At 43.8% G+C, this 13,941-nt stretch overlaps 1 protein-coding gene across 3 annotated transcripts in view; it reads left to right on the plus strand.

Moving 5' to 3' along the window:
- The window catches only part of LOC309530353 (glutamate carboxypeptidase 2-like), a 52,493-nt gene that overhangs the window by 16,168 nt on the left and 22,384 nt on the right, over nucleotides 1-13,941 (plus strand). For all 3 annotated transcript variants that reach the window (XM_082219249.1, XM_082219250.1, XM_082219251.1), the window contains exons 7-10: nucleotides 1,666-1,759; nucleotides 8,487-8,585; nucleotides 10,070-10,155; nucleotides 12,025-12,144. In XM_082219249.1, the coding sequence (XP_082075375.1) occupies nucleotides 1,666-1,759; nucleotides 8,487-8,585; nucleotides 10,070-10,155; nucleotides 12,025-12,144 (399 nt within the window). The remainder of the gene's footprint in view (nucleotides 1-1,665; nucleotides 1,760-8,486; nucleotides 8,586-10,069; nucleotides 10,156-12,024; nucleotides 12,145-13,941) is intronic.

Genomic DNA, 13,941 nt, shown 5'->3' on the forward strand with positions numbered 1-13,941 from the left:
GGCTTTCTGGGAGACGATATATAATGAATTGAAAAAGGTATTTAAATATACCTTCATGAAGAAACCAGAGGCCTTTCTTCTGGGCATAGTTGACCAATCGGTGTTAAAGAAGGACAGAACTTTCTTTTTGTACGCCACAACAGCAGCAAGAATACTTATCGCAAAATACTTGAAGACACAAGATCTACCCACTCTGGAAGAATGGCAGATGAAGGTGATGGATTACATGGAATTAGCAGAAATGACTAGCAGGATCTGAGACAGGGGGAGGAGTCAGTGGAAGAAGACTGGAAGAAATTTAAAGATTATCTACAGAGACACTGTAAAATTAATGAATTTTAGAATAATGTTGGATCGAAATCAAGTGGTTTCTAGCTGTAATGGGTTAAAAGAATATGAAAAAAATGGGTTTATAAAAGTAAAATTTCAAGCTTACAACAATTTAAGAATAAGGATTTGGGTAGAATAAAGAGGAAAACAAATTACTGAGCTAATAAATTGAATTGGAATACAAAAAAGAGAGGTATGAGGAGGTCCGAGAAACAAGTAAATGGAAAATAATGTGATGGAAAGATTGATTGTTTTTAACAATTCTTATTCTGTATTTTTTTTCTCTTTTTGTTTTATTTTTTGTAATGTAAAAATTTTAATAAAAATCTTATAAAAAAAATAGAAGAAGGATGGGGAAGAGGTGGCCCACCAGATGCGCCAGCAGTTGCCCCTCCTTTTCCTTTCCCATCATGCACCAGCTTCAGTGCGGAGATCCTTGCTTATGGGGCTTTTTCTGCAGACCAGGAAGCGCAAGGAACAGGCTAGCCTGCAGAATGCTGGAGAAATATTTATAGTGGGAACAAAAAAGCATGCGCTCCCCATGACCACCTCCCTTTGATAAGATAAGCCCAAGCCTGCACCCACCGAAACTCTAAAGGACTCCGAGAAAGAGGCAGAAAAAGTGCAAATGTCTTTCACAGGGGGAAAGGGGGTTTGAGAAATTATGGGACAGGGTTTGGCACAGCAGTTTTTAGAAACCTGTCTCTGGCACCAAGGCCAATTTTGGGAATGCATCGCATGAAGTTGGAGCACAGTAAACAAATGATATTGACAGTACCAAACCATCTGCCAATGAGCGGTTCCTTTTATATGACAAACCTGCAGGCAAGGTTTGTTGCCTTTAACTTGGCTGGCAAGGAGCTTGAAGCCCTTCGTAATTAAGCAATATTGTAATTAAATACGTGGGGTGATACTCCAAAACATTTCTCTTCAAAGGAACTGCTAATGGTTTCTGGTAGCTGCCAGACTTTCTATTGCACACACAAAAATGGAAGAACTTAAATGATGTGCCCCTTGATCATTGTGGCATAAGAACTTATGAAACCTCGGAATTGCTGAAAAGATAACTCACGGGATTCATGTGATGGAAGGCAAAGAACCAGCAGAACAATTTTATGCAACTTTGTGGGACTTTTTCATCCTTACCTGCCCCTAAAAAAGAAATACGGTCCTCCAAAATTTTGCTTTTGTTTTATGTATCTGTACTTACAATTGTTGCATAAGCATCTTTCTGGTGACTTTCTGCATACTTGTGTTGGAAATTTAATTAATTAATTAATAAGCGAGCAGTTGTAATTATTATTTTCAATATTTCCCCACCCCCCATTGACCCAGAGTACACCTACCGCTACGATGAAGCCCAGGCGACAGCCCAGTTGAACATTCCTGTCCACCCTATCGGTTACCATGATGCTGAGATGTTGCTGAGGTAAGCATACCCGGTGGTTAACATTTACAGGTTTAGTCAATTCCACAATCAGCTTTGTGGGCCAGCATGGAGGGTTTCATTCACCTTGCTCCCACCCAGCCCGGGCACCAACAGATGCACAACACCAGTGGTGTTTACTCCCAAAGCCTATATAAAAAATGGCAAAGGACCGTACAGTCTATTTACAATTGTTTGTCTCTCCCCTGCCCCCGCCCTTATATTGCTTTCAGGTAGGCAAAGTTCTTGCCCTTCCACAGTGGTGAAACATATCTGATACATAAACCACTGAGCCTCTTGGGCTTGCCGATCGGAATCCCTGCGATGGGATGAGCTCCCATTGCTCTGTCCCAGCTCCTGCCAACCTAGCAGTTCGAAAGCACACCAGTGCAAGTAGATAAATAGGTACTGCTGTGGTGGGAAGGTAAATGGCGTTTCCATGCGCTCTGGTTTCCGTCACAGTGTTCCGTTGTGCCAGAGCAGTTTAGTCATGCTGGCCACATGACCTGGAAAGCTGTCTGTGGACAAACGCCAGCTCCCTCGGCCTGAAAGCAAAATGAGCGCCGCAACACCATAGTCACCTTTGACTGGACTTAACCGTCCAGGGGTCCTTTACCTTTACCTACATATCAAACTCCTTTCCTATGTGATGTTTGCCCTAATGTACCGCTGTGTTTTGTCTTGACTCAGTCAACTGTGATTTCTGTACTTGCCTTGCCAATTACGGGATTGTTCGTCTGCTTGCAGAGCCTGATTTCTGTGTAAGAGTAAGATCTGCAGTGCTGTGAAAGGATAAATATGCAGGCTAGCAAAGCTTTCCATTTCTCAACAGGCTGTCATTTCCCCCCAGCGCTAGAAAAAGGGTCAGGCTAGTCGGTTAAACAAACACCACACCCTTGATTCACTGAGAAGCCCTGCATTCGTCACTGAACAAGGTAGAACCCACATATACCCAAGTGACTTGTTTATTTTTGAAAGGGCTCAGAACAGAGCCATTGAGATTCCAGAACATGGCATGGCTCCAAGACGTCAATCTCCAGTAAGCTAATGCCAGTTAAAATCCTAAATGTCCAGTTTTGAGCAAAAGGTTACTTTGTGCGTCTACCCACAGTGACTGACAAAGCCAGCCGGGGTTACAGTTCCCAGGCCGAGACTTGTTCCTTGACGCTGGAGGAGTCCAACTAAGGATATGGGGGCAACAAATAATGACAAATTATAGGAAAATTAATAGGGAGGGAGGGAGGAGGATGGACGGAAAACAGGGAAACGGCTTTCAAAAAGGCTATTTCACTTCAAGCATCAAGGAAGCTGATGGGAAAGAGACTTATCTGCACTATACTTAAAGAGTCCTTGTGTTAGAACAATTAGTTATAAGAGAGATCATTCTTTTTTTAAAAAAAAACATTAAGAGAACACTCTGTGCTGGTACATGCTTTTCAGCCTTTCCCCACTTTTCCTTGTCTTACAAAGGCAGAAACCTTGAGCCAAAAAGAGAGAAAGTCAAGGGGTGGGAGAGGAAACCAGGGCTTAATACAGCGAATAAAAAGGTCATAGAATCATAGAATTGTAAACCCCAAGAGTCATGATTTTAAGATGAAGAGTCTCATGCTTTACCGACTGAGCTTTCCTAGCAGCTTCTGAGATGAAGTTCTCAAATATATTTTCAAAGAACACATTCCCCTCTTTTCCTAAATGGATCGTGAACTTTATTCTCACTTTGGCAAGTCTGGGGTTCTTGAAGTATGTGGGTCATTGTGTAACTCACAGCCCCTTTTTTGCAACTCCATCCTAGGTGCTGCCCCCTGCCCCAGTTTAAGCTATAATGCTAAACCTGCTTCTTAGGAAGCAAACTATTGACCACCGTGGGATTTTTTTCTCACTTAGACATGCATTGGGTTATGTTATAATAATAATAATTTTTTATTTATACCCCGCCCTTCCCGGTTCAAAAACTGGGCTCAGGGCGGCTAACAAAAAATTTAAAACACTTAATTATAAAAGCAGCATAAAATACAGTATAAAAACCTGAATAACAATAAAATTCAAAAATCAATTTAGGGGAAATAAGCATTAGATAATCCCCAGGGCTAGCTGGCTGAATTGGTCCTACTTGGGCCAGCGAGGAGGCCAGGGGGAAATTAGCTGTGGGGTCTCAGAGCAGGTGATCTTCATAAAAGGGGAGGGAAGAGAAGGGAAATAAATGGATCAGGCTGAATTCAAATTAAAGGCCAAGAGGAATAGCTCTGTCTTAGAGGCCTGACGGAAGGAGGTTAAATCCTGCAGGGCCCTAGTCTCATGGGACAGAGCATTCCACCAGGTCGGAGCTCTCACTGATAAGGCCCTGGCCCTGGTGGAGGATAGTCTAACTTCCTTAGGGCCCGGGACCTCTAAACTATGGTTATTCATGGACCTTAAGGTCCTCTGCAGGGCATACCAGGAGAGGCGGCCCCATAGATACGTTATGTTGCCATAGAATCCTAGTTGGAAGGAAGCTGAAGATCATCTAGTTCAACCCCCTGGGATTCAGCAATCTTTCACCAAATGTGGGGCTTGAATCCACAAACCCCTACGTTAAGAGTCCCATGCTCTACCAACTGAGCCATGAGTGATCTTGTCCATGTATGTCTACATGGTTCTCAGCCACATTATTGCACTAGGAAGATTTTTCCTTGCTGTCTTCCCACAGAGATTTGGTTGGCTGCTAGTGGGAAGTAAAAGACGAGCTTGTCAAAGCCTCAATGACACACTGGGCAATAGATATAGGTCATGATATAGATTTTAACCTCTGGGAGGGGGGACTCTGGAAAAGCGATTTGAAGTTCACAGCATGTTACTCTTTGGAGGAGAACTACTTGAAAATGATTTACAGATGGTGTTGAACTCCGAGTAGGCTTGCTAATACGTATAAGGCTGAATCAGATAAGTGCTGTAGATGTAATGAGTTTGAGGGAACGAGAGCCAGTGTGGTGTAGTGGTTAAGAGCAGTAGACTCGTAATCTGGGGAACTGGGTTCGATTCCCCGCTCCTCCACATGCAGCTGCTGGGTGACCTTGGGCCAGTCACACTTCTCTGAAGTCTCTCAGCCCCACTCACCTCACAGAGTGTTTGTTGTGGGGGAGGAAGGGAAAGGAGAATGTTAGCCACTTTGAGACTCCTTCAGGTAGTGATAAAGCGGGATATCAAATCCAAACTACTACTACTACTACTACTACTACTATTCTTCTTCTTCTTCTTCTTCTTCTTCTTCTTCTTCTTCTTCTTCTTCTTCTTCTTCTTCTACTTCTTTCACATGTGGTAGACTTGTAAAAGGGTAAAAGAGTACAGTGGACGCTCGGGTTGCGAACGTGATCCAAACGGGATGCACGTTCAAAACCCACAGTGTTCACAACCCACGTCTGTGCGTCTGCGCACGCGCGGGTTGCAATTTGGCGCTTCTGCGCATGCGCAACCATCAAAACCTGGAAGTAACCCGAAAAAACACAAATTGAAGCGTCTGTAATCCAAGGTGTGACTGTGCTGGGGAATGATCCATAATGAATTGAAAAAATGTTTAAAAGTACTTCCCCTTCCACCCTCCAAAAAAACAGAGTCCTTTCTTTTGGGGATAACTCAGACTGAAATCCCCAGGTGTCAAAAAATGTTATTTATGTATGCCACTACTGCAGCCTGTGTTTCATTAGCCCCAAAATGGAAAATGAGCGAGGTCCCAACCAAAGAAGAATGGCAACTTAAATTGACAGAATATGCGCAGCTTGCAGACTTAACATATAGAATAAGAGAACAAGAAGAACATACGTTTAGAGAAGATTGGAAAACATTTATTGAATGTATGGGAAATAACTGTATAACTTAATGCTGACAGCATTAAGATAAGATCAACAGTGTAAATAAGGTATGATGGATGTAATAATGGAATGCTGAATGGTATAGTTTCTGTAAAATAGGCAATGATTTATTATATGTAAAATGAACCATGGAAAGAGAAGGGGAGTCATTGATATTTTAAGGATGTAAAAATGAGTGCTTTAAATTGTAAAAAAGAAATTTTTAAAAAATATTATATACAAACATTTGGTTGGTTGCTGTGAAAACAGGATATTGGACTAGATGGGCAAAATACCTTATCCAGAAGGCTCTTTTTTATGTTCTGATGTTGCTTATGGCACAGAAGGGCATAAACAGGGTGGGCAATTTATCCCTTTTAGGGAGAACTCGACATCTGAGTGGCACCACAGCAGTAAAGGCCCTAATCTGTGCCTTAGCAGTTCTGACATTGGAACACTACTAAATTTGCATCAAGACCTTATTTGATGGTGTGAGGATATAGGGAGGTGAAAGAGAGAAGTTTTTCCCCTTAGATATGAAGATCCCGAGCCATTAAAGAGAGGGGGAAGTTGCTTGAGTCTGGGTGTTAATAGGGAAGGAGTGCAAATATTTTAAAACTGGTGAGACATGTTCTTTGTGAAGCCAACTCCATTCTGTGATGCGCCATTCTGTGCTAGCAGAATTTTCTTAAGGAAATGTATAAAATTATGGCATAATCAGAAGTATACACACAGCCCTTAATAAAATAAATGGAAGTGGGATTTTGGGGGGAGGATTTCTGATGAGACATGGAAATGAGTTTGGTGGCTGGTCCCTTCCAAAATTCCACGTCTGTATCATGAAAAAAGCTTCTACAAGGCTCTTGTTGAGTTGCTATCTTAAAGAATGAGCTACCTATTTCCAGAAGTTGAAGATAAATATTGGGTATATTGAGGCGTAAGAGCTGACTTTGTACTTATTTTGAGGAAGTGTGCTGGTATTTTTATTTTTATATTTTTAAAAAAGAAGCAATGTCAAGAAAATGAAAGGATATTGATTAACTCCTGTTGTGATAGTTATCTTGTTTGGCAATCTTAAAAGTGAAGTATTGGGTGGAGATGGAGAAATGATTGCTGCGCTGGCCAACCGCTATACATAGATAAGCAATCAGCCATAAGTGCAGACAAAAAGTACCCTCTATTAATCAGAGATCCATTGAGCAGAATATAGGCCGTGAAAGCAGGATTTATGTTGAAAATGACTGACAGTATTAAATATAGAGAAGGCAGGCAAAGGAAGTAAAAGTTTCATTGGGAAAATGGCCAGTGGTTATTATTGTACTGCAACAGATAATGTGCAACCATATAGCTTATTTTGGTGTGCTGTAATCCTATGTTATTTTCTTCGTTTTCTCCTCCTCCTTTATATGGAAACTGTATATATACAGGAATCGTAAAGTTACTTTTTCATTTCAGGTTTTTTTTTTCTTTCTTTTTCTTTTGCCTTGCTTGTTTCTGCATTACAGACTTTTGCATTCCAGATTTTCCTTCAAAAAGTAATAAGCGGAAAACGATGCACTGTTCTGCATTGGTATTCTATGGCTTGGGAACTATCTTCAAGGGGAGATCCACAAGGAGTACATTGTAGTAATCTGTGTTGGAGGTTCCTAAGGTCTTGTTTCTCGGGTCATAACACAGAGGGCCTTCTCGGTAGTGGCGCCTGCCCTGTGGAACGCCCTCCCTTCAGATGTGAAGGAAATAAGCAGCTATCTTATCTTAAAAAGGCATCTGAAGGCAGCCCTGTTTAGGGAAGTTTTTAATATTTAACGCTGTATTTTTAAACACTTGATTGGAAGCAGCCCAGAGTGGCTGGGGAAACTCAGCCAGATGGGTGGGGTATAAATAATAAATTATTATTATTGTATGGTGTCCCTGTACCAAAAGCAATAGCGTCCAGTGGAACCATCCCATGCCTCCAAAACTGCCTCCTTTCACTCCTCCAAGAAGTACTGATGGCCACCAACTTAGGTGGTTTTGTAAGAGGGTTAGACAATTTCCTGTGGCTACTTCCCATGCTGTGTTTCACATCCTCTGTTGGAAGCAGTAGGTCTCTGAATACCAGTTGCTGGAAACAGTGGTGGAGGAAGGATGAACCGCCCGGTGACGCATGCGCGGCAGCCTGTACGCAAGCGGCAGCCCATACGGACACTATGTGGACACGCCCTGAATGGCACCCACACTGACTGCATGCACATCCTCCGCCGCTCTACAGCTGGGGGGAGGCAGTGGGCCATCTTCTCACCCCTCCCCAGCACGGTGCAGGGGTGAACCACCCCCTCCGCCCCCCACTTCGTACACCCCTGGCTGGAGATCACAAATAGGGTGAATTTAGGTCCAGCTTGCAGACTCCCCATAGACATTTGGTCAGTCGCTGTGAGAACATGATTCTGGACTGGATAGGGATTTGTATTGATCCAGGAAGTCTCCTCTTAAGTTCTTGTGTTCCTTATGGTTGCTGGTAAGTTTGGGTTTTCCTCTTCTCTCTTGATCCTTCTGCACCAGATGGGTCTTCCTAGTGGATCACCCATCTCTAGCCGTAGGCATTCTAGGAAACAAGTTCTTCCACCCTGTGGCACTCAGCTGGTAAGTGATATTCCAGACAAAACAACCCACGACCAAGTTTGAAAGCTTGGTTATGCCTGAAGTCTTTTCGCCTTCCAATTTTTATTTGCCAATCATTACCCTTTGGGGTTTCGCAGTTACAAAATGGAAGTGCCAAAAGAGGGACTTGGGGGTGGGGGGAATACTCTGGAAGCCTACATGCCAGAAGTTACTTCAGTTTTGGAATTTTTGTAAGGAGGATCACACAATTGCTCCTACTTCTTTCTCGGATGGATGCCAACTGTAATGTTATCTTTTTCCAACAGGGACATGGGAGGACCACCCCCGCCAGATGACAGCTGGAAGGGAAACCTCTCTGTGCCTTACAACGTTGGGCCAGGCTTCATAGGAAGTTCTTCAAAAAGGTGGGAGGAGAATATAATCTTGTGATGTTGAGTAAATGGTCAATAGGAAAATGGAGCCACAGAATCCGCACTGAATAAGAAAGGTTTAGTTGGTTAAGGTAATGAAGGCTGTCTGTCAATCCTCTTTGTTTGGGACCAAACGAAGATCCCTACTTAAGACCACCTTATTATACTTGTATGAGCCTACCTGAACTTTATTTATTTACTCATACGCCACCTTTTTCCTGACGGGACTCAAGGCAGCTTACATATAAACTCAATTACCACTAAAAACATGGAAAAAATCAATCATTAAAATACAATTACATATTGATGGAATTAAAATGATGTGCATATATAAAACTTGTTCAAAACATACCAATAATTACAATAAAAGAAACAGCACGGCAGCAGCCCTTTAATGGAAAGCAGTCAGTTCCCAAAATCCTGTTGGAGCAAAAAAATATTCACTTGCTGGAAGAACAATAAGGAGGGAGCAAATCAATAACTTCTCTAGGGAGGGAGTTTCAAAGTCTGGGAGCAGCCACTGAGAAGATCATTGTTTGTACTCCTGCTTTCTGGCTGACTGGTAGAAAGGTAAAGGTAAAGGACCCCTGGATGGTTAAGTCCAGTCAAAGGAGGCTGTGGGGTTGCAGTGCTCATCTCGCTTTCAGGCCGAGGGAGCCAGTGTCATGTGGGTCACATGGCCAGCAGGACTAAACTGCTTCTGGCAGAATGGAACGCCGTGACGGAAGCCAGAGTGCACAGAAACGCCGTTTACCTTCCCACCACAGTGGTACCTATTTATCTACTTGCACTGGCGTGCTTTTGAACTGCTAGGTTGGCAGGAGCTGGGACAGAGCAATGGGAGCTCACTCCATTGCGGGGATTCGAACCACTGACCTTCTGATCGGCAAGCCCAAGAGGCTCAGTGGTTTAGACCACAGCGGCACCCTTTACCTTTTTGACCCATAGAAGATGCTAGAGTAGCAGATACATAAACAGGGTCTTCTCGGTGGTGGCCCCTCAACTTTGGAATTCCCTCACTAGGGAAATATATATGACCTCATTGCTGCTTTTGCATATGACCTCATCATTGCTGGGACTTCCGCTTTCTTTCTTCCCTCTGCAGCCCACAGCACCCCCTTCCCCTCAGATCTGCTTCAAATGGTCGCCTCAAACCCTTCAAAGCACTTTGGGTGGGGCGCGATGGGGGGACTGCAGAGGGAAGGAGAATCCATTCTGCCAACAATTTCTGTTTCGCTGATGGATGCTTACATGTTGGACTCCATCTAGAAAGATGAGCACACAGGTTCAAAAAAAAAAGTGGCTCTCATCTGGTGTTACAACTAAGTCCACCTTCTGAAAATGATATTTTGTAATTTATACAGGACTATAACTGTGCAGAATTTCAGCCTTAATCCGTTCTGACCTTAAAGTCTAAAACATGCATTTATTTCTTAACCTGACACTTGATTTTTTTATATATATTGCACTTCCATTAGCAAAGTCAAAATGCATGTCCACAGCATCAAAGAAGTAAGAAGAATTTACAATGTGATCGGTACTCTCCAAGGTACAACAGAGCCAGGTAAAGCCATTCCCTTGCTCACGTTCTCTGTGGGATCAAGCCAGCGGCAGGGTTGTAGTTCAGAGGTAGAATGCATGGTTTGTATGATAAATGCCCCTGGCATTCCTGTGTAGAGATAAGAAAGGCTTTCACCTGAAATCCAGGAAGTCCTTCAAATTTAGCCAGCCCTCCAGACTAGATGGACCAATGATCCGACTCCTGTTTTAATAATAATGCTATTTTTTCCTAATACACCGTATTTTTCGCCCTATAGGACGCACTTTTTCCCCTCCAAAAATGAAGGGGAAATCTGGGTGCGTCCTATGGGGCGAATGCAGGCTTTCGCTGAAGCTTGGAGAGCGAGAGGGGTCGGTGCGCACCAACCCCTCTCACTCTCCAGGCTTCAGCAAGCTATCAGCAGGCCTGGGGAGCCCGCGGGAGGTCCCGCAGGGCTCCCTCGGCTGCAGATAGCAGCCTGCTGCCGGGCACGCGGGGCGCCCTGAAGCAGAGCGCCTCGCCACCGGGCAGATATCCGCAGGGCTCTCTAGGCTGCGAATAGCAGCCTGCTTCCCGGAGCGCGGGGCGCGCTGAAAGCAGAGCACCCCATGCTTTGGGAAGACATCGGGCAGCCCCACAAGCTAGGGGGACAGCAGGGAGGCGCAGCGCTGCCATCCCGCTGTTCCCCAACCTGTTTTTTTTTTGGGGGGGGGAAATAAAGGAAACAATTTTTTCCTTTATTTCCCCCCCAAAAAAACTAAGTGCGTCCTATGGGCCGGTGCGTCCTATGGGACGAAAAATACGGTAGTTGTATCTTGGTTCTCGAACAGAATCTGTTCCGGAAGCCCATTAGACTTCCGAAAGCATTCAGAAACCAAGGCACAGCTTCCGATTGGCTGCAGGAGCTTCCTGCACTCAATCGGAAGCCGTGTCAGCCGCTCGGCTTCTAAAAAAGGTTTACGAACCGGAACACTCAAGCCGAAATGCCCAACCCACAAGGCATTCATGTAAAAAGCCTTAAAGTAACTTTAAGAGCATAGAGAAACTGGGGGGAAATAACAAATGCCATAGAGTAACCTATAAAATAAATCCAGCGAAACAACAGTAAAAACTTCAGTGGCAAAAAAGTACTATCATAGACACCATAACTGTCATAATCCATCAGATGCTGTCTAGAAGATGCTGAAGGAAATTAATGATGGTACCTCGTTGGTGCCTTTTTGGGGACAGCATTAGACATGCAGGGAGCCACAACTGAAAAGGCCCCCTCACTTTAAACTTCCCTCAGAGGCCGAAGAGGGACCTCAAATTGAAGGGTCTGGGTAGGTATGTTCTGAAGATATGTTCTGAAAGATATCGAGGTCTTGAGCCATGCAAGGCTGTCTAGTCAAAACCACGTCTATTTATTTGTTTTTATCCTGCTATTCCTCCTTTCATCATAGAGCCAAAGTCCAGCCATCCTTCAGAATTCACACATCTCCAAATTGAAGCACACTTCTCCAGCTACAGAAAAATGTGCTACAGAAAAAAGGCACATACTGGGGTGAAGTGTGCATTTAAATGCATTTATTACTGAACATAGCCTATAAAAATGCAATTTGTTAGGGGGAATGTCTCTGCAAATATGTATATCAGACAAAACAGCATATAAAAACGTACATTAGGGGAAAGTGAAGCTAAAATGCTGGTGAATTTTCATGAGGACTTTTTAAATCAAATTGCAAACTGATGTGGGAACGGAACGAAAGATTGGAAGGATGAGAAAGGGAGACCAAAATGGTCAGAACCTCTCATCTCTAGCTCCAGGTTATCTTCAGAGGGGCCCTTAAGTAGAACTCTCACCATGATTTATTGTGCCCACTAAAAAATTAATCCTCAATTCCATTGATCCAGACAGGTATGTTATCCTAGGTGGCCACCGAGACTCTTGGGTTTTTGGTGGGATTGACCCACAGAGCGGAGCGGCTGTCGTTCACGAGATTGTCCGAAGCTTTGGAAAGCTGAAGCAGCAAGGTGAGACAAGAAGAATGCAGAACCTAAAAATCTGTCAGTTCAAGGATCCATCCATCCACCCAACATCTCGTCTTCCTGTGAGCTGTTCTGCGGGTTCTTCCACCCCCTATCCTGAGGCATTTTTGAGGGGTGCATAGGGAGGAGGAGATGGAGAGGAAAGCCTAGGCTTCTGCTAGCAGAACTTGCTACTTGAGTCCAGCCCAGCCATAGGTGCCAACTCCCTGGGGCCCTGGATGCCCAAACACCCACAAAATTCCCCAAGAAGGGGTTGAGTTGTTGTGCATGAAGGGGGAGCAGGAAAAAACTTAAACATGTAGCAGAGTTTCCAAAAAAATAGACCAGAGGCAATTGTACTTCATCCAGCAGAGCTTTACTTGCTACTGAAGGTGAGTAGCTGTGCCGAAATGCCGGAGGAGCCTGGGCCCATAACCTGTCGTCTATGAAGGGGAAGCAGGAAAAAACTTAAACACATAGCATTTTCCGTACGTCCCCTGTACGGACGACACTGCGACACACATCCAGTGGAGTTGTGTGCACGCTTTAGCAGAGTTCTGCAAGTAGCCAGACGGTGAAGGAATGTGTCATCACGATTTTATTCTTTATAGCAAATTAAAACAACAAAACATGGCTGGTGTGAACAGCATCTCTCACACACGTCTTCTCTGTCGGAGAGCAGAGAACAAAAAGAACAAAGAACAGAAGTTCTCTAGTCTGAGTTCCATTCCCACACTTGCAGCAGTATGGAATGTAAACATGGAATCATGTGACCCAGCAATGGAAGAAGGAATTACTGACATTCATGGGCACCCATGGTTGTGGGACCTCCTGGATCCAGGTGCAAAATACTGGTATGGGTGGGATGCAAGACATGCAGCCAATCACCTTTTGGACCCTATAATCCGTACACTGGGATGTTTTGCATATATGATTCTTCATTTGGGATAGTAAAGATTGGGCGTCTAATGTAAGGTTGGGGGAAGGGTTCCTCATTTTATCCTTGTATGATCTACATCTTCCCTGCCACCCCCTGGTGTAAACACTGTTACAAAATAGTTTTTTCTGTTTATTAGTTTGTCACTTTGTAAAATGAGTTCTGTAGGACAGCAGTTCAAATTCTGCACTCGGGGAGGGAGACGACCTGAATTCTGCAACCTGAATAACTGATAACAATAGAATGCATTAGGGCGATTCCCCCTATTTAGACATAATTTATTCTGGTTTGGGCTATCTTGGGGATGTGATTTTGGGTACAGATTTTTTTTTTATTACTATATTGTGTGTGTCTTTTGAACTATCTAATATGCAATGTTATGTAGCAAAATGCAGAACCTTTGCAAGGAAAGGCCACTGCTCAGCAGCAGAGCATAAGGTCCTGGGTTCAAATCCCAGCATCTCTAGGTAGGGCTGGGAGATACTCCTGCCTAAAATCCCGCAGAGCTGCTGCCAGTCAGTGCAGACAATGCTGGGGTAGATGGAACAATGGTCTACTTTGGTATAAGGAAGCTTCCTAAAATCCAAAACGAAACAAAAATTGAAACAAAAATCCTTGCAATTTAGAGGGTTTCAGTCTGTTTTCATTATTTCCTGTAACAGCGGCAATCCTGCATGCACTGAGATTGCTCAGGTCTGATTTAAGCAGCCACAAGGACTGACAAGCAGAAAAGAACAGGGCATGCAAATGTCTTGCCTTTGAATTGTTTTATTGATGATGGAGAGGCTTTAAGGAACAATGGCTTGTTGTTGTTGTTAAACGACCAAGTCAGAACTGCAAAGGACTTGCTCGATTTGGTGTGAATA

Source organism: Podarcis vaucheri, assembly GCF_965113315.1.
Source record: "Podarcis vaucheri genome assembly, chromosome: 4".
Classification (NCBI taxonomy): Eukaryota; Metazoa; Chordata; class Lepidosauria; order Squamata; family Lacertidae; genus Podarcis; species Podarcis vaucheri.